The 15,802-nt window shown below is 68.5% G+C and overlaps 6 protein-coding genes across 6 annotated transcripts in view; 4 read left to right on the forward strand and 2 right to left on the reverse strand.

Annotated features, from left to right (window-relative positions):
- The window catches only part of CHLNCDRAFT_138139 (hypothetical protein), a gene marked incomplete at both ends in the record, with an annotated part of 5,881 nt that extends 5,405 nt beyond the window's left edge, over positions 1-476 (forward strand). The window contains 2 exons of the mRNA XM_005851245.1: positions 23-176; positions 424-476. Of these exons, the coding sequence (XP_005851307.1) occupies positions 23-176; positions 424-476 (207 nt within the window). The remainder of the gene's footprint in view (positions 1-22; positions 177-423) is intronic.
- Positions 477-1,731: 1,255 nt separating this feature from the next.
- Positions 1,732-3,765, reverse strand: CHLNCDRAFT_19045 (hypothetical protein; the record flags this gene model as incomplete). Its single annotated transcript, XM_005851545.1, has 7 exons — positions 1,732-1,965; positions 2,145-2,258; positions 2,391-2,536; positions 2,730-2,812; positions 3,006-3,084; positions 3,264-3,450; positions 3,622-3,765. 7 exons carry the CDS (start codon positions 3,763-3,765, stop codon positions 1,732-1,734), a joined length of 987 nt encoding a protein of 328 aa, XP_005851607.1.
- Positions 3,766-4,944: 1,179 nt separating this feature from the next.
- CHLNCDRAFT_138141 (hypothetical protein) lies at positions 4,945-7,729 on the reverse strand (the record flags this gene model as incomplete). The annotated part of the gene is made up of 4 exons (XM_005851546.1): positions 4,945-5,480; positions 5,616-5,964; positions 6,092-6,273; positions 6,406-7,729. The coding sequence occupies 4 exons, from the start codon at positions 7,727-7,729 to the stop codon at positions 4,945-4,947; spliced, it is 2,391 nt and encodes a 796-aa protein (XP_005851608.1).
- Positions 7,730-8,036: 307 nt separating this feature from the next.
- Positions 8,037-10,043, forward strand: CHLNCDRAFT_29622 (hypothetical protein). The gene is made up of 6 exons (XM_005851246.1): positions 8,037-8,055; positions 8,142-8,155; positions 8,390-8,465; positions 8,758-8,859; positions 9,239-9,387; positions 9,808-10,043. The coding sequence occupies exons 2-6, from the start codon at positions 8,145-8,147 to the stop codon at positions 9,941-9,943; spliced, it is 474 nt and encodes a 157-aa protein (XP_005851308.1). The 5' UTR covers positions 8,037-8,055; positions 8,142-8,144; the 3' UTR covers positions 9,944-10,043.
- A 260-nt stretch (positions 10,044-10,303) lies between these two features.
- CHLNCDRAFT_15743 (hypothetical protein) lies at positions 10,304-10,531 on the forward strand (the record flags this gene model as incomplete). Its single annotated transcript, XM_005851247.1, has 1 exon — positions 10,304-10,531. A coding segment is annotated over one exon (228 nt), but the record flags the coding sequence as incomplete, so codon positions are not given.
- Positions 10,532-13,872: 3,341 nt separating this feature from the next.
- The window catches only part of CHLNCDRAFT_138144 (hypothetical protein), a gene marked incomplete at both ends in the record, with an annotated part of 2,478 nt that continues 548 nt past the window's right edge, over positions 13,873-15,802 (forward strand). The window contains 8 exons of the mRNA XM_005851248.1: positions 13,873-13,896; positions 14,015-14,116; positions 14,245-14,322; positions 14,524-14,679; positions 14,820-14,912; positions 15,153-15,185; positions 15,403-15,537; positions 15,700-15,780. Coding sequence (XP_005851310.1) covers positions 13,873-13,896; positions 14,015-14,116; positions 14,245-14,322; positions 14,524-14,679; positions 14,820-14,912; positions 15,153-15,185; positions 15,403-15,537; positions 15,700-15,780 — 702 coding nt within the window. The remainder of the gene's footprint in view (positions 13,897-14,014; positions 14,117-14,244; positions 14,323-14,523; positions 14,680-14,819; positions 14,913-15,152; positions 15,186-15,402; positions 15,538-15,699; positions 15,781-15,802) is intronic.

The following is a 15,802-nucleotide window of genomic DNA, read 5'->3' on the forward strand; positions in this document are numbered from 1 at the left end:
CACACACGCCCTGCCCCTGCAGGACCCCAACAGCGTGATTGCGGGCATGCCGGTGCTGGAGGTGTGGAAGAGCAAGCAGGTGATCGTGATGAAGCGGTCCATGGGCGTGGGCTACGCGGGCGCAGACAACCCGGTGTTCTACAAGCCCAACACCAGCATGCTGCTGGGGGATGCCAGTGAGTGGGTGGGGGGGCGCCCCCCGCCTGCCTGCCTGCCTGCGCTGGAGTGGGCTGCGCTGGAGGGGGCTGCGCGCGTGCGCGTGGCTTGCGCCGAGCGCTGGAGCGGGAGCGCGGGCTGCTGGGAGGAGGCGGGGCCCTGCTGGCACGGCAAGCGCCGGGGCTTTGTGGGGCGAGGCGGCAGCGCAGAGTGGTGCTGGGTGTGTGAACGTCTGCCCCGCTGTGCCGCGCTGCGCCCTGCGTGCAGAGGACATGTGTGACAAGCTCAAGACCCGCATCTTTGAGATGCTGCACATCTGAGCAGCCGCGCCGCCAGCCAGCACCACCAGCCGGCTGGCTGGGCTGGCAGCGCTGCCGGCCAGCCAGCGCGGCGTGGTGAGGGAAGGAGCTCAGGCCCAGGAGCGGCGGCGGGCCTGGCTCGCCCCGCAGGCCCTGCCCCGCCCCGCCACCACACCCTAGGCCCTGGGCCTCACCACACACAAACACCCCGGCCCCAACACTGCCCCTCTCTGTAGTTTGCACCGCAAATGTGTCTGTACTGATGTGCATCTGTGTCTGTATTCATATCGTCCCCCCTCCCACATATTTCTTTTCCTGTCGCACACCACCCGCCCTTGTGTTGTCTGCCGCCCGCACCCGCTCCACCCACACGCACGCCACAAGGGTGGGACCCCCGCCCTTTCGTTTTTGCTCAGGGCTCTGCCCTGGAGATATAATTAGTCGCCCCCCCAACGCCAACCCTTTTTCCAGCGCACGTTTTCTTTGTTTTGCCTGGCGCCACACAAACACATGAGACCCTCTCCTTGCCCCACCCCACATATGATGATGATCGCATGAATCGCTGAATGATGCTGAGTGAGTGAGCACGGCTCGCTCTTGAATTTTGCAACAGAGATATATCCATCAGAGGCAAGGATGTGGGTGCACACGCTGCTGGGGCAGCATTGAAGCCGCGGGGGACTGCCAACCGAACAAACACGCAACGCTAGACAAGCAAACAAAACCATACATAAAATGGGGCACACGCCGGGCTTGGATGGCGGGCAGGGTGGCGGCGAGGGCCACACGGCCCAGCGCCCTGGCCCGCCTCCCTCCCCTTCCTGCCCGCTCCCCTCCCTCTCACCCCTCCCCCGCACACCCTCAGCTGCTGTCTGCCATGAGCAGCTGCCGCAGCGCCGCCGCCATCAGCCTCATCGACTCCTCCGCGCTCCCCTCCTGGCCGCTGTCCCCCGCGGCCGCGCCGCCGCCGTTGGCGCGCCGCTGCCGCGCCTGCGCGGCGCGGCTGGGCGGCGTGAACTGCTCCAGCACCTTCTCAAAGTCGGCACGGGACAGCGCCCGCAGGGTGCCCTCGCGGCTACTGCAGCGCCACAGGGACAGGGTGCACGCCACAAGGGCAGGGCGGCATATTTAGGGGACATCATGGGTGGGGACCGGGGCGGCGGCTGAGCAGGTGCACAGCCCCTGCAGCAAGCTCGCCAGCTGGATGCACGGGCACAAAGGAGGCCCGCAGGTGCCGCCAAGCGGCGCACGCACCGCACCCTCCCCACCCCCCAGCTCACTCTATGTGCTCCTGGATGGGCACCGCCGCCGCCTGGCTGCACAGCTGCACCAGGTCGCTGCCGCTGAAGCCGTCGGTGCGCTCCGCCAGCCAGGCCAGCCCGCTGCCACCGTCTGCGGCGCCCAGCGGCAGCAGCTGCGGCTCGATGTTTTCCGGCCCAATCTCCCGCGCATGCCGCTGCAGCGTCAGCCGCAGTATCGCCTCGCGCTGCGTCACATTCGGCAGCTTGACCTGCGGCGGGGCGGGGGAGGCCGGAGGGGCGTGAGCCCTCGGCGCCGCTGCCCGTCTCTCTGGAGCTGCTTGCGTCTGTGCAGCCGGCGCCAGGTGCCACACCCTGCCGCTGCCTCAGCATGAGCGCAGCCCCCCACACCCACACCCACACACAGCCAACCGTCCCGCCTGCGCCTCACCTCGTACTGCAGCGAGAAGCGGCGCAGCACCGCGTCGTCCAGCCTGTCCTTCTTGTTGGTGGCGCCCAGCACCAGGATGTTGCTGCGACCCGTGGTCTCAAACCCCTCCCACAGCTGCGCCAGCGGGGGGGCGGGCAGGCGGGCGCGCAACCAATCAATCAGGGGCGGCGGCAGGGTACAGCGCCCGGCGAGCCGGTGCATGCACAGGGGTGCGCAGGTCTGCAACGGGCGGCCTTGAGGGTGTACAGGCAGAGAGAGCGCACGCCCGGCCCGGCCCAGGCCAGCCGGGTGCAGCCCCCCCAGCGCTCTTGCCTGCATGAACTCCGTCTTGATGGCGGTGGTGGCCTCGTGCTCCTGGTGGCTGCGCTGCCCCAGCAGTGAATCCACCTCATCTGCGGCACAGGAGGGCAGCGGGGCGTATGAGCCTGGCTGCCTCTTTGGTGCCAGCGGCAGGCAGCGGCCCGACCATCGCCCCGGCGTGCCCGCCTGCCTGCCGCTGCCACCAGGTCCTGCATGCACCTCCCGCTGCGCCCTGGATGCATGCAGGGCCTCCCACGCCCCCTGCTGGTCTCGCCCCTGCCCCACCTATGAACAGGATGCAGGGCTGCAGCTTGCTGGCCAGGCTCCACACCGCCGCCACCAGCTTGTTGCTGTCGCCGTACCACTTGCTGCAGCAGGTGTGGTGGGCAGGGGGACGCAGCTGGAGCAGGGGGCAGCGGGAGCGGTGCCAGCAAGCCAGGTACAGGGCAGGGCAGCGCTTTGGCAGCACGCTGAGCGAGCATATATTTCAGGCGTTTAGGGGCCTGCCCGGGTGCGCTGCCGCCGTCGGACCATGCACGCCTGGCGCCACCTGGCGCGCACCTCAGGATGGTGGACGACTTGAGGAGGATGAAGCAGGCGTTGCACTCACGAGCCAGAGCCTTGGCCAGCATCGTCTTGCCTGCCAGGCACAAGGGGACGGGGCAGCGAGGCCTGAGGCAGCTGGCAGGCAGGCGCTGCTGGCCAGGCGGCACACCAGGTGGCTGGCGTGGCGCGCATCCCTGCAGCAGCTGCAGCCGCCCTGCAGCCGCCTTCCAGCGCCCCGCTGCCAGCCAGCCCGCCACCCAGGCACCCACCCACCTGTGCCGGGCGGGCCGTACAGCAGCACGCCGCGCTTCTGGCGCAGCAGGTTGGAGCGGAAGTGCTCTGGGTGGCGCATGGGGGTGATGACGTTCCGCGTCACATCCTCGATGATGTGGTCCAGCCCCCCCACATCCTCCAGGGTCACGTCGATGGCCGCAGGGTTGATCACCGCCTGGGCCACCACCTGCGCACGGGGCGGGGCGGACGGACGGACGGGGTGGAGCGGTGGAGAGGCCAGCAGTAGCCACCGAGCGCCGGAAATGGAACCGCGGGCTGCGCGCTCGGCGCCAGCCTGCCCTGCCATCCCCGGCCCTTCCCGCGTGCCCCCCTACCAACCCCCGCACGCGCGACTCACGTCCTCGTACTGGCCGTCCAGGTTCACGGGGCGGCCCAGCCGCTTGGCCAGCTCCTTCTTGCGCAGCTTGGCCATCGCCTTTGCGTTCTTGTTGGGGTCCATCTGGTTCAGGGCCCACCGCAGGATGAGCCACGACCCCAGCATGCTCAGCCCCAGGTAGCCCACCTGCCAAGGGATGTGTCCACAAAGGGCAAGCATGAGCAAGGCGGCGGCAGTGCCGGGAGAGCAGGGAGGAGGGCCCAGCGCTGAGCGGCCGGCGGAGCGCGACGGCCTGCCCGCTGGCCGGGGCCCGGCACCGGACCGTCGGCGGCTGTCGTGCGGTGCTCAGGATGGCTTGGCGACCGTCCTGCTTCGTTCAGCGACTGGCAGGGGTGCCTAGCAGGCCCGGCAGGCCAGCAGCCCACCGCACACCTCCAGGATGGTTTGCTTGTGTGTCGCCGCTTCCCTCATCGTCTTGTTGGCTCCTGATTGTATGGTGGTCCACCAGCCGGCCATACAGGTGACGGACGCCCGACAGGAGAGACGCGCTCAGCTCGCACCGAGGTTTGCTGGAGCACAGCAGGGCGCCACGGTGTGTGTGCTTGCAAGCGATCCCGCAGAGGGGCCGGGGGAGCCGTGTCTCCCTGATCCAGTGTTTCTGGCCCTCGTGGCAGCGTTGGCGATGGGCTGGCGATGAGGACCGCTGTCGCATCCAAATTTCGCCAATCAACTGGCGATGGCACAGTGGGGGTTGGCGAAATGCGGGGGAACCACCCTTGCGCCTGGCGCGGCGCAGCGGACGCATGCGGTGCCGCCGTTGCTTTGTCGGCACTTGCCTCCCTTTATGGGGGACTGGGGGCGAAGCCCCCAGAAAGCTGGCGCTTTTTTAACACTATGGAATGAAGTTCCTGAGGAAATTTGGCCATTTTCCCTCAATATATTGGCGATGCCAGTCATGGGGGATGGCGACGGGCTGGCGACCATGCCCTGCCGCCTGCCCTCATTTCGCCAGCCTTCGGCCAATCGCCAGCCAGAGCCGTTTTTTGCCCGATTTCGCCAGCATTTGGCGATTTCGCCAGCTTTCAGAAACACTGCCCTGATCATCGGCCCGTGCCAGCTCAGCCCCTCCTGGCGCCTCCTGCCTTGCAGCACGCTGACTGTTGTCAGGCATTTAACATATATATGTATCATCTAGTCCAATCAAATTATTGCTGAGGGCCTTGGCCTACCGGCACCGGATGCCACGCTTCCAACGCTTGCCAACGGATTCTTGCCGATACACGTGATGGCGGAAGAGTGTGATCGCAAATTGGTGAGCGCAAGCAGAGTAAACAAGGGCGCTGCTCAACGGTCTGCCACCGCCGCTCCCGACGCCGCCCCCTGCAGCTTTGCCCGCCACGCCGCCTCCAACGCCAGGTAGACCTGCTCCGGGCTCTGCTCCACCTCCTCATCCTTCGCCCCCTTCTTCTCCTTCTGCTGCTGCTGCTGCCGCTGTGCAGCACTCTGGGCCGCCGCCGCCTTGGCACGATGGGCCTCGGCGGCGGCACGCTGCTCCGCCAGGCGCGCCTCTGCTCGGCGCGCCACGGCAGCCAGGCGCCCCTCCTCTCGCCGCAGCAGCGCCGCCATGGCCCTCATCTCCGTCCTGCCCCGCCGGCGCAGCGCGCGCGGCAGCTCCACCAGGCGCAGCGTGCCGCCGATATCACCCACCGCCACCAGCTGAGCCTGCGGCGCCCTGCTGCTGCTGGAGGCCGGCTGCGGCGACACCGACAGGGAGGTCAGGGCGCAGGGGGCCACAGGGGCCACCACAGCAGGCTGGTGGGTGCGGTCCACCAGGTCCCAGACCTCCAGCCGCCCATCCGCCCTGCCCACGATGATGGTGCCTGCACTCCAATCAGGAGGGCAGGTGTGGAGGTTGTCAGGCCAGCCAACTGCACGCTCTCGCGCCCTGCCACCCAGGTGGCGTCATCTGCAAGCAAGGCAATCAGCAGGCGGCAAGTGGCTCCGCCAACAGCTACCTGGCTTGGTGGGGCTCCAGCATCCGCAGGTGTAGAAGGACTCTGTGTATGGGCTGCGGAAGAGCGGGAGGCAGGATCCACCGCCGCTCTCATCCTTGTTGCTGTCCTGCTTGCCACCCTTGCCGGCGGCAGCCTCGCCTCCGTCCTTGCCAGCCTCCACGCTGCTGCCGCCTGGGTCGCTGCTGCCGGCGCCGCTGCCGCCGATGCCCGGCAGCCGCCACACCACAAACCCGCTGTCCCCCACAGCCAGCAGCGCGTCGCTGAAGAAGGGGCTGAAGGCCAGCGCAGCGATGCGCCCAGTGTGCCCCACCACCAGCTGCACCGTGTGGTGCACCCACTCGGCGCTGCCCTGCATGGGTGCGAGCCGTCACAGGGAGGGAGGTTCAGCCAACGTTGGAGGGGCACAGGCACTGTCGGCATCGCAAGCCAGACCGTGCCGCACCCATTATGCAGTCTCCCTGCCTGCCTGGGCCCACCTTGCATTCATACAAGAGGGTGGTAGCATCCGCCATAGCCAGCTCCCCCTCCAGAGATCCCAGCACAAACCGCCCTGCCCCCCAGCGTTTGTCCTGGCAGAAGCGTGTGGCGAGTAGCGGCTGCTTGGCGGTGCTGGCAGCGGACAGGCCCAGCACCGGCTTCCAGTCGGGCTGCTCCTCATCTGCAGGTGCCAGCGCAGCATCATGCGGGTGGCATCGATGCGATATCAGCCAGGGGAACTCTTGTGCAGCAGCAAAGCTGGGCATTCGAGGTTGAACCAATATGCCAGATGGGCATATCAGCAGTACCACACACAGCTGATGCATGCAAGTATGGCAGCTGGGCGCGCGGCGCTGCCTGCCTTTGACTGCTGCCTTGCGCTGCCTGGTGGTGATGCGCATGTCCCAGAGCAGCAGGCTGCCGTCGGCTGCCGTGGTGGCAAACAGGGTGCATGTGTCGGCAGAGGCGCCGCTGCCGGCGCCGGTGGCACCCTCGCTGCCAGAAGCCGGCTCGAGCTTGCCGTCCCTGTTGATCACAGCGCCGGGCAGCCACTGCAGGTCTGTGACGCCTGCCTGGTGGCTGGCTTCGGGCATCGACACAAAGCTGGGCAGCAGCTCTGCTGCCTTGCTGCCGTCCTGCCGCGCATGATCCGGGTCTGCTGTGGAGCCCACTGCCCCTTGCGCACCATGCTGCTGGTTGTGTGCCGAAGAGCTGCCAAGGATGGCGCTGGCACCGGTGGCGGCAGGGGCAGCTGCGGAAGTTGGAGGCCTGGGCAGCCCTGCTGCAGTTCCTGCCGCTCCCTGCTGCTGCTGCTGCTGCTGCATGTTGAAGAGTGCCACTTGACCGGTGGCCAGCCCCGCAGCCAGGAAGTGGGGCTGGGTGGGGTGGAAGGCCAGCGCCAGCACATCTGCCGGTGCTTGCAGCACAGCCTCTGGATGGATGGCGTCTGCGTGGTTCCACACCAGGATGCAGCCAGTGGGCGGCTGACGCAGGAAGTCAGCGCTGCTAGATGCCTGCGCCTGCGCGCGCTGCTGCTGCTGCTGCTGTGCGGCAGAGGCGGGGGCAGCGGCATCGCCGCTGCCTGCCGCCTTGCCATCTGCATGCTGCTGCTGAGGTGCTGCAGCCTGCTGCTGTTGCGGGCGGGTGCATGCTGTTGCCACCACGCCGCGGCGGCTGGGATGCCAGTCCACTGCAGCCAGCACCCGGCCCTTGCTGTGCAGCAGGTCAGAGAAGCTGTGGTGCTCTACCAGGCCCGCCGCCGCTGAGGAGCGGCCGGCGACGGCGGCCCCCTCGCCGCCATCCTCGTCCACCAGCCCCGCCAGCTCGTCAGCCAGCACATCCACCATCTCGTTCTGCTGCAGTGCCTCCTCGCACAGCGGCGTCGCCGCCCGCAGGAACAGTGCCAGCTCGGGGGCCAGGCGGTGGCGCCACAGCTCCTCGGCGGCGACAACGGGGCGCTCGCACTGCACTGCTGCGTCCACCAGCACCGCCGTCTGGGCCTCGGCGCTGACTACCAGCTCGGCGTCATCGGCCGCACCAGCCGACAGGCCCGAGAGCGTGGCCAGGGCTTCCTGGAGGGGAGGGCCGTGGCCGTCCCAGCTGCCCAGCTCCCGGCTCTCTGCTCCGCTGCCCTGCATTTCTCCGGTCATTGATGGTGACAAAGCTCGAAGTGAAATTTCAATTGGAATTGAAGAGCGGCGCTGTTGCACCAGCAGCAGCGGGTCAGAGGTGCGGCATGGGTTTGACCGGCTACAAAAACGCTTTGCTGAGCTGCAAGGCGGCTGTGAGAGGTAAGCAGTTCATCGCACAGGCTGCGAAGCCAATCCGAGGCATGTGCGGGGAGCAAAGACGAACGAAGGCCACGTAGTTTGTCCCTGTGGAGGAGTCCCTGCCCCACGCAGAAAGGCCCTCCTGGCGCCCCGGTCGGCCTCTTCGTTGGCAGGGGTCTTGAGGAGCACGCACTGTAAGCCGCAGCCCGCCGCGCTGCCATCGCTTTGCCGCTCGCCTGCCTATTTCTGACGCCGCTGCCTCCACGTGCCCCTGCTGCAGACAATGGTGCTCAAGTGAGTCCGGCTGCGCGCCGTTGCAGCCCATGCGCCGGGGATGCACCCCGCACATGCAGCTTGCAGCCCCTGGAGTGGTCGGGCGGGGCGACAGTGGCACCGTGACAGCCTGGATTGCAGCGCGTCTGGCCTCAAGCCAGCCACCAGCAGGCCGCACCATCGCCGCCGCCTGCGCCGCTCGTGCAGCACGCTGTTTGCCTATCCCTGCTGCTTCTTTGCCTGGCACCACTGCAGGACCCAGACTTGCCGCTTTAGCGGCTTGAGGATCTACCCTGGCAAGGGTGTGCTCTTCATCCGCACTGACGGCCAGGTGCGCCGATCCGCGTGCCAGCTGGGGGCCTGGCGACCGGCAGTTCACGCAAGGCAGCCCAGCTAGGCAGCACGCAGCAATTTTGGCGGCTGCGAGCAGGCGAACCAGCAGAATGAGAGCTTAGAGCATTGCAGTGGTGCTGGCAGCCGTTGCAGTGGCGGTGGGCGTTGGACTGGCAGGAGGCGACGCAGCGCTTTTCGAGTGCTGGTGGCACTGCTCACGTGATCGCCGGCAGTTGCGTCGCTGGCAGCAGCTCCACCCACCGCTGCCCTTTTACTTTCCCCTGCTGCAGCAATTCCTGTTTTTGAAGCAGAAGTGCCGCTCGCTGTTTATCCAGCGGAAGAGGCCCGCCAAGCTTGCCTGGACCACGCTGTACCGCAAGCAGCACCGCAAGGTCCGAACCCAGCTGGCAGGGTGGCTGCCAGCAGACGGGATGGGACCAGTCGGCAGCCTGTTCATGGCGCTGGCGGATCGCAGAGCAGCAGCAGCAGGGCAGTGCTGCGCCAAGCTGGGCTGCCGGCCGGCGGGCGGGCGCACGCGGCTGCGCACCATGGACGACTGGGGCAGAGGGCAGGGAGAGGGCTGTTCCCTGGCCAGGCAGCCATCCTGAGCTCCAGGCAGCTGTCCGTCGCAACAGAGATGCTGACACCATTCCAGCGGATAGTCAGCATGGGCGGGGGTGGCAGGGTCAGCATGCCCAGAGTTCGCATGCACGCCCGTGCGCTCACCTCACCGCTGCCGCGGCCCTGGCACCCCGCTGTGCTGCCCTGCAGGACCAGGAGGCCCAGGTGGCCCGCAAGAAGCGGCGCAACGTGACCAAGGCGGCCACCCGCTCCGTGGCGGGCACGTCCCTGGAGGTGATCCAGAAGAAGAAGGCGGAGAAGCCCGAGGCACGCAAGGCCTCGCGCGAGGCAGCCCTGCGGTGAGCGCGCCCGCGCGGCACGCGCCACGAGCGAGCGCCGCGTGCTGCCTGCGCGCAGCGCGCCTGCCTGGTTAGCTGCTTGTGCCTTCGCTTGCTGCTGTGGTTGGGGTTGTGCCGCTGACAGCAGCATTCGTGCTAGGGTAGCGGCGTGGCGGCAGCGGCATGCGACGGGGTGGAGCGGCACGCCCAGGGGCACCAGTTGCCAGCCTAGCAGCTTTGTTGGGCATGCCGGAGCACTGCAGCGGGTTGTGCGGCCTGGCGTTGGAAGCAGCTGGCATGGGGCAGGCAGCACCACAGCTGGGAGGCTTCCCAGCCGCCGCTCCCGCTGCTCCCCTGCTGAACGTGTCGTCCACTCTGGCGTGCCACGCGCTGCTGCTCACCCCGCCCCCGCCCCCTGCCTGCCCCTGCCCCGCCCCGCAGCGAGATCAAGGAGCGCACCAAGAAGGCCAAGGCCGACAAGGCGCAGCAGAAGCTGCAGGCCAAGGCGTCGGGCAAGGCGGTGAAGAATGTGCCCAAGGGCGCCGGCAAGGCCGGATCCAAGTCCACCGGCCGCTAAGCAGCACACGATGCAGCGCCAGCAGCCATACATCTGGGCACGCAGTATCCCGCTGGCACTAGTGCCGCAGTTGGCGCTGCGTGTGTAACCACACCGTCGGAAGCTGGAGGGTGAGGGTGTGCTGGAGGCGCCAGGATCAGTGGCAGGTGGCAGGGGCAGGCTTGGCGCGTGAGGTTCTGGGGGATGGGCTGAAACGCATTCCAGCGATGTCCAGGGATTGTGAAGCAAGCAACAATATGGTAAGGGCGGCGGCGCCCACGCTATGGCGGTGCTGCGGCGGCTGGCATGGAGGGCGGCCCGGCTCCCTCGCCTCCCATTCAGTGCTATCCATTTGCATTCTGTTGTGCTGTGCGGGCCACCATGCCGATCACTGTCAAGATAAAGCAGGTCACCGGCGGAGACACACTGGAGGTGGAGACTGAGCCCGAGGTGACCATTGGCGAGCTCAAGGAGAAGGTTGGGGAGAAGCTGGATGCCGAGGCGACCGCGATCAAGCTGATTTACCGAGGCCAAATCCTCAAGGATGCGCAGACGGTCGAGTCTTATGGTGTGCAGGGTTGGAGGGGTGTGCACAGTTCCAAGGCCAGGGATGGACGCGGCAGCCTGGCTGCAGGCCGCCCTCCAGAAGGACCGGTCCCAGGTCTCCCTGCTGCCCCTCTCTACACCCTGATCTGGTGCCCATGCGGCCCGCAGGCATCGCCAACGAGCACGTGGTGCACTGCGTGAAGTCAAAGCCCCAGGGAGCAGCTGGCAGGTGAGCTGCTCTGCGCCGCCGCCAGCGCCTCGACCTCGGGCCCGGCAACTGCAGCTTTGCCTTCCATTTCGCGTGCTGCTGCATTCGGAGGTGCACCTCCAGGCACAGCTGGGCACCTTGCTCACCCCGATCCGCAAGCTGGCGGCGATCCACCTTGTGCGCAGGTCACCGGGTGGTGCCGCCGGTGGCGCCGCCAGCAGTGGCAGCCCCGGCGGCGCTGGCGCAGGCGCGCCAGGGCCGGGCGCCGACCCGCTGGCACAAGCCATGGGCGGCCTGGGCTTTGGCGGCGGCGGCGGGGCAGGCAGCCAGGCAGACATGATCCAGCAGATGATGCAGTCGCCCATGGCGCAGGTAGCCACCCAAGCTGGCGGTGGCTCTTCCTGCGCAGCAGCCGTACGCCGCGCCGCGCCTCGCCCGCGCTGAGGCTGCTGCCGCTGCCGCTGCCGCTGCCCGCGCAGGCGCTGATGCGCAACCCCGAGCTGATGCGCACCATGCTGCAAGCCAACCCGGCGGTGCGGCAGATGATGGAGGCCAACCCCGAGGCAAGCAGCGCCTGCGCCGGGATGCTGGCTCACCAGCCGCTGCTCAAGCCTCCCGCCCTTGCTGCTCCCCGTGCTCTCCCTGCTGGCTGCGGCACCCTCCCCTGCTGCCAGCCCTGCATTGCCTGCCAAGCCCGCTTTGCGTGTGCTGCTGCTGCCTCGCGCGTCGCCGCACGCCAACCCCGCTGCGCTGCCCGCCTCTCATGAGGCGGCCTCACGCCTCATGCGGCGTGCAGGTGGGGCGCATGCTGAACGACCCCGACACGCTGCGCCAGATGTCGCAAGTCATGTCCAACCCGGTGGGTGCGGCGCTAGGGGACCCATGGCCCTGGGCAGCTGTCCTTGACAGCGAGGTGGCAACAGGTGCCCCACCTGCCACTCGGTATGGGAGGGAGGGAGGCCAGGTGCTGCGCACCACAGCTGCGACTCACCTGCGGCAGCCGCTCCCTGCCTTCCCGCTCACCTGCCTGCGTGTCGCGCGGTGCAGGCGCTGATGCGGGAGCAGGTGCGCAACATGGACCGAGCCATGAGCAACATCGAGTCCATGCCCGGCGGCTTCAACGCGCTGCGCCAGTTCCACTCATCCATGCAGGCAAGCGCGGCGGCAGGGGCTGGGGCGGGGGTGGTGCCTGGGTGGCAGCAGCGGCTCGAGGCAGGGGCCGCTTGCACGTGGCCGGCGGCGGCATGCGTGCTGCCGGCGAGCACGCCGAGAGCTTGCTTGAGGAGATGGGCTGCCCGCCTGCCCCGCCTGCGTGCAGCCGCTGGAGGAGGCAGCCAACGAGGCGCAGGCAGCAGAGGCGGACAACCCGTTTGCCGCGCTGTTCCAGCCGGGCAGCGGCGGCGGCGCGCAGCAGCAGGCGGGCGGCGGCGGCGCCCCCAACGAGGCGCCGCTGCCCAACCCCTGGGCCGCGGCCGGCGGCGGCGGCGCGGCAGGCGCGGCGGCGCCCGGCCTGGGCGGCCTGGCCGGCCTGGGCGGCATGGACGCGGCGGCAATGCAGCAGGTGTGCGCGGTCGGGCGGGGTTTTGGTGCTGGGTGCGCTGTCAACCTTTGGACCTGCCTTCCATCACACGTGGCCCCCGAGCCCTACCCCAACCCCGACCCTTGCCCGTCCTGCGTGCGCCCTGCTGCCTGCCCCCCTGCAGCTGATGGGCAGCCCCGACATGCAGGCGGCGATGCAGCAGATGCTGGCCGAGCCGGGCATGCAGCAGCTGATGCAGCAGCAGATGTCCACCATGCTGTCCACGCCCGAGGGCCAGCAGCAGATGCAGGCCATGCTGGAGCAGAGCCCGATGTACCAGAGGTGAGGCGCCGGCAGGCAGAGCCCTGGCCAGCTGGCAGCCGCCGACGCCGCGCCGGCCGGCGCCGCGCGGCTCTGCGCGCCGCGTACCGCCCCACCCACGCCGCCTGCTCCCTCCCACACCTCTCCCCTCTCCCCTCTCCCCTCTTCCCTGCCGCAGTGCCGTGGCCTCCAACCCCGGCCTGGCGGACCAGGTGCGGACCATGATGAGCGACCCGCAGCGCCTGCGTGCCATGATGGACCCGCGCACGCAGCACGCCATGCAGCAGATGGTGCAGGTGGGCGGGGGGCGGGCTGCGGGCGGCGGGAGCACGTGGGGAGCGGGGGCGGCAGGGGGTTGGGAGGGGGAGAGTGGGAAGGTGGTCGGGGAGTCGGGGAGCATGGAGCAGCAGCCTTCCGGTTCAGGGCTGCTGCTGCTGCGCTCTGCGTGCCACGCCTCCCTGCCTGACAACTGCCGCTGCCGCCGCCACCACCGCCTGCAGGCGATGCAGGAGCTGCAGAGCACCGGCCTGTTCCCAGACGTGCCCGGCGGCCTGGGCGGCGCGGGGCTGGGCGGCGCGCCTGGCGCGCAGCCCGCCGGCGGCATGCCCGACATCGGGGCGCTGCTGGGCATGATGGGCGGCGGAGCGGGCGGGCTGGGGGCGTTTGGCGCGGCGCCGCCACCACCCGCCAACCCGGAGGAGGCGTATGCGTCCCAGCTGCAGCAGCTGCAGGACATGGGCTTCTACGACCGGGAGGCCAACATCAGGGCGCTGGTGGCGGCGGGGGGCAACGTCAATGTCGCCGTGGAGAGGCTGCTGTCCACGCTGTGAAGCCAGCCGCTGTCGCACCGCCGGCCTGCCTGTGCCAGGGCTGCATTCTGACGGCACACATTTAATTTCTGTTTGCACCTTCCCCCTCTGTTTGCATCCCCCCCTGCTTGCGTTCCTCCCTGCCCTGCCCTAAGGGGCGGCCACTTTCCGCAGCGGTTAGCAGCGCTGGCACCTGCGCACCGATGCATGCGCCCACAACCCAGTTTGCTCTCAGTCCCCCCAGTCCCAAGCATTCTTGTCATTCACAGCATGTAAGCTTCTGGGACTGTCACTTTAGTAGGGCCCAGGTCGGCATGGTGCGATGCCCCGCCGCCAGCCGTGCGCCAGTGTGACTGCTTGCCAGTGCCACCGCGCATGCCCCAGCCAGCGATCGTTCGTTTCTTCATCCTCCCGCCCAGGCTGGTCCAGGAGCCGTCACACTGCAGCCCGCCTTCTGCAAAGCCAGCGAAGTGCGGCCTGAGGCGCGCCGGGGGGCCTTCCCGGCCCAGGACCTCCCCTCCGATTGTCTGACACTCGCTGGGCAGCCATGGACATCGGGCCATACGAGTTGGTGAGTGCGGCCCTCCCGGCGATGGTCTCCCGTAGTTGCAGGCTGCTGGGCGGGCGCTGAGGCCCTCGGGGCCGCCCTTCCTGCCTGCTCACCCCACGATCACCTCCCCTCTCCGCAGATTCGGGATATAGGCAGCGGCAACTTCGGTGTGGCCAAGCTGTGTCGGGCCAAGGACAGCGGCGAGCTGGTGGCCGTCAAATTCATTGAGCGGGGAGAGAAGGTGCGCCGCTGGAGCGGCTGCAGGCGGGCAGGCCGCAATGTGTGCCGCCGAGGGGCCGCCTCCGCCGCCGCCGAACGTTCACGCAGCCACTCGCTGCCTGTGCTGCATCTGCCGCTGCCCTGCTGCAGATAGACAAGAATGTAGAGCGAGAAATCATCAACCACCGCATGCTGTCGGGCCACCCCAACATCGTGCGGTTCCGGGAGGTGCGGCGGGCCGCTGCCGGGGGATGCCTTGCCGCCGCTGCTTGCATCCGCTGTGCTGTGTCCAGTAGTAGGGCACGGCCCCGCGCCTGCTTTACTGTCGCAGCTCAGCAGCGGTGCTGCCTACCGCGCCGCGCCGCCCGCCGCGCCCAGCAGCCTGCGCCTCACACGCCGCTGCCCCAACCCGCTGCCCCCCGCCGCCAGGTGTTTCTGACCAGCACCCACCTGGGCATAGCCATGGAGTATGCCAGCGGCGGCGAGCTCTTTGACCGCATCGTCAAGGCCAACCGCTTCAGCGAGGACGAGGCGCGCTACTTCTTCCAGCAGCTCATTTCGGGGGTGGCCTGGTGCCACAGAGAGGTGCGGGTGGTGGTGGGTGGGAGCCTTGTGGGAGCCTGGAGCCCTCCTTGCTGTCTCGCTCGATGCCAGCCGGACACAAGCGGCATTTCGGTCGGGCGAGCGGATCACGGGCTGAAGAGCTGGCTGCTGCTGGGGTGCAGGGCGTGTGCCACCGGGACCTGAAGCTGGAGAACACGCTGCTGGACGGGCGGCCCGCGCCGCGGCTCAAAATCTGCGACTTTGGGTACAGCAAGGTGTGGGGGCGGGGGTGGTGCAGGCTGGTGGTGCAGGCTGGTGGTGCTGATGTGGGCTGCAGGCTGGCAGAGCAGGTCACAGCAGCGTGGTGTGGAGAGGTGCTTTCATGTGGCAGCAGGCGGGGGCAGCAGGGCATCGCGTGGCGCGCGTGGCCCGTCGCCAGTTTGGGTGAGTGTGGGCATGTGCTGCCTGTCTGCGACAACACCGCTCCTGCTCCCCTGCGCCTGCCCTGCCCGCAGTCGGCGGTGTTTGACTCGCAGCCCAAGTCGACAGTAGGCACGCCGGCATACATTGCGCCAGAGGCAAGCAAGCGCTCGACCCGCATGCGACTGCTGGGCTGCTGGTGTGCGGTTGCCAGCCCAACGGCGGCCTGCACGGCTCAGATGCTGTCCTCCTTAGCCTCAGCCCTGCCAGCTCTCACGCCGCCACCCTCAATGGCAGCCGAGCGCACTTCACCGTGCCGCCCAGGGCTGTCCTGCTGCCCCGCAGGTGCTGTCCCGCAAGCAGTACGACGGCGAGATTGCGGATGTGTGGTCCTGCGGCGTGACGCTGTACGTGATGCTGGTGGGGGCCTACCCCTTTGAGGACCCAGCTGACCCGCGCAACTTCCGCAAAACCATCCAGGTGTGGCACAGGGCGCGCGGGCAGGCGGCGCATGTGGCGGGCAGCCCGGTCCTGGCTCCCACGCCTGGCTCCCACGCCTGGCCGCCCTCCCCTCCGCACCACACCACGCCGCACCACATCACGCACCCACCCACACACGCCCTCCCCTCCCCGCCCCCGCAGCGCATCATGAGCGTCAAGTACTCCTTCCCCGCCAACCTGCACCTGTCGCGCGAGTGCCTGGACCTCATCTCCCGCATCTTTGTGGCCAACCCTGCGCAGCGCA

Source organism: Chlorella variabilis (assembly GCF_000147415.1).
Source record: "Chlorella variabilis unplaced genomic scaffold CHLNCscaffold_2, whole genome shotgun sequence".
NCBI classification, from domain to species: domain Eukaryota; kingdom Viridiplantae; phylum Chlorophyta; class Trebouxiophyceae; order Chlorellales; family Chlorellaceae; genus Chlorella; species Chlorella variabilis.

What these genes read in the sequence shown, in the direction of transcription:
- CHLNCDRAFT_29622 (XM_005851246.1), top strand. An exon ending in TCATCCGCACTGACGGCCAG is followed by an intron (nt 8,466 to 8,757) that starts GTGCGCCGATCC and finishes CCCCTGCTGCAG; the next exon opens with CAATTCCTGTTTTTGAAGCA. An exon ending in ACCGCAAGCAGCACCGCAAG is followed by an intron (nt 8,860 to 9,238) that starts GTCCGAACCCAG and finishes GCTGCCCTGCAG; the next exon opens with GACCAGGAGGCCCAGGTGGC.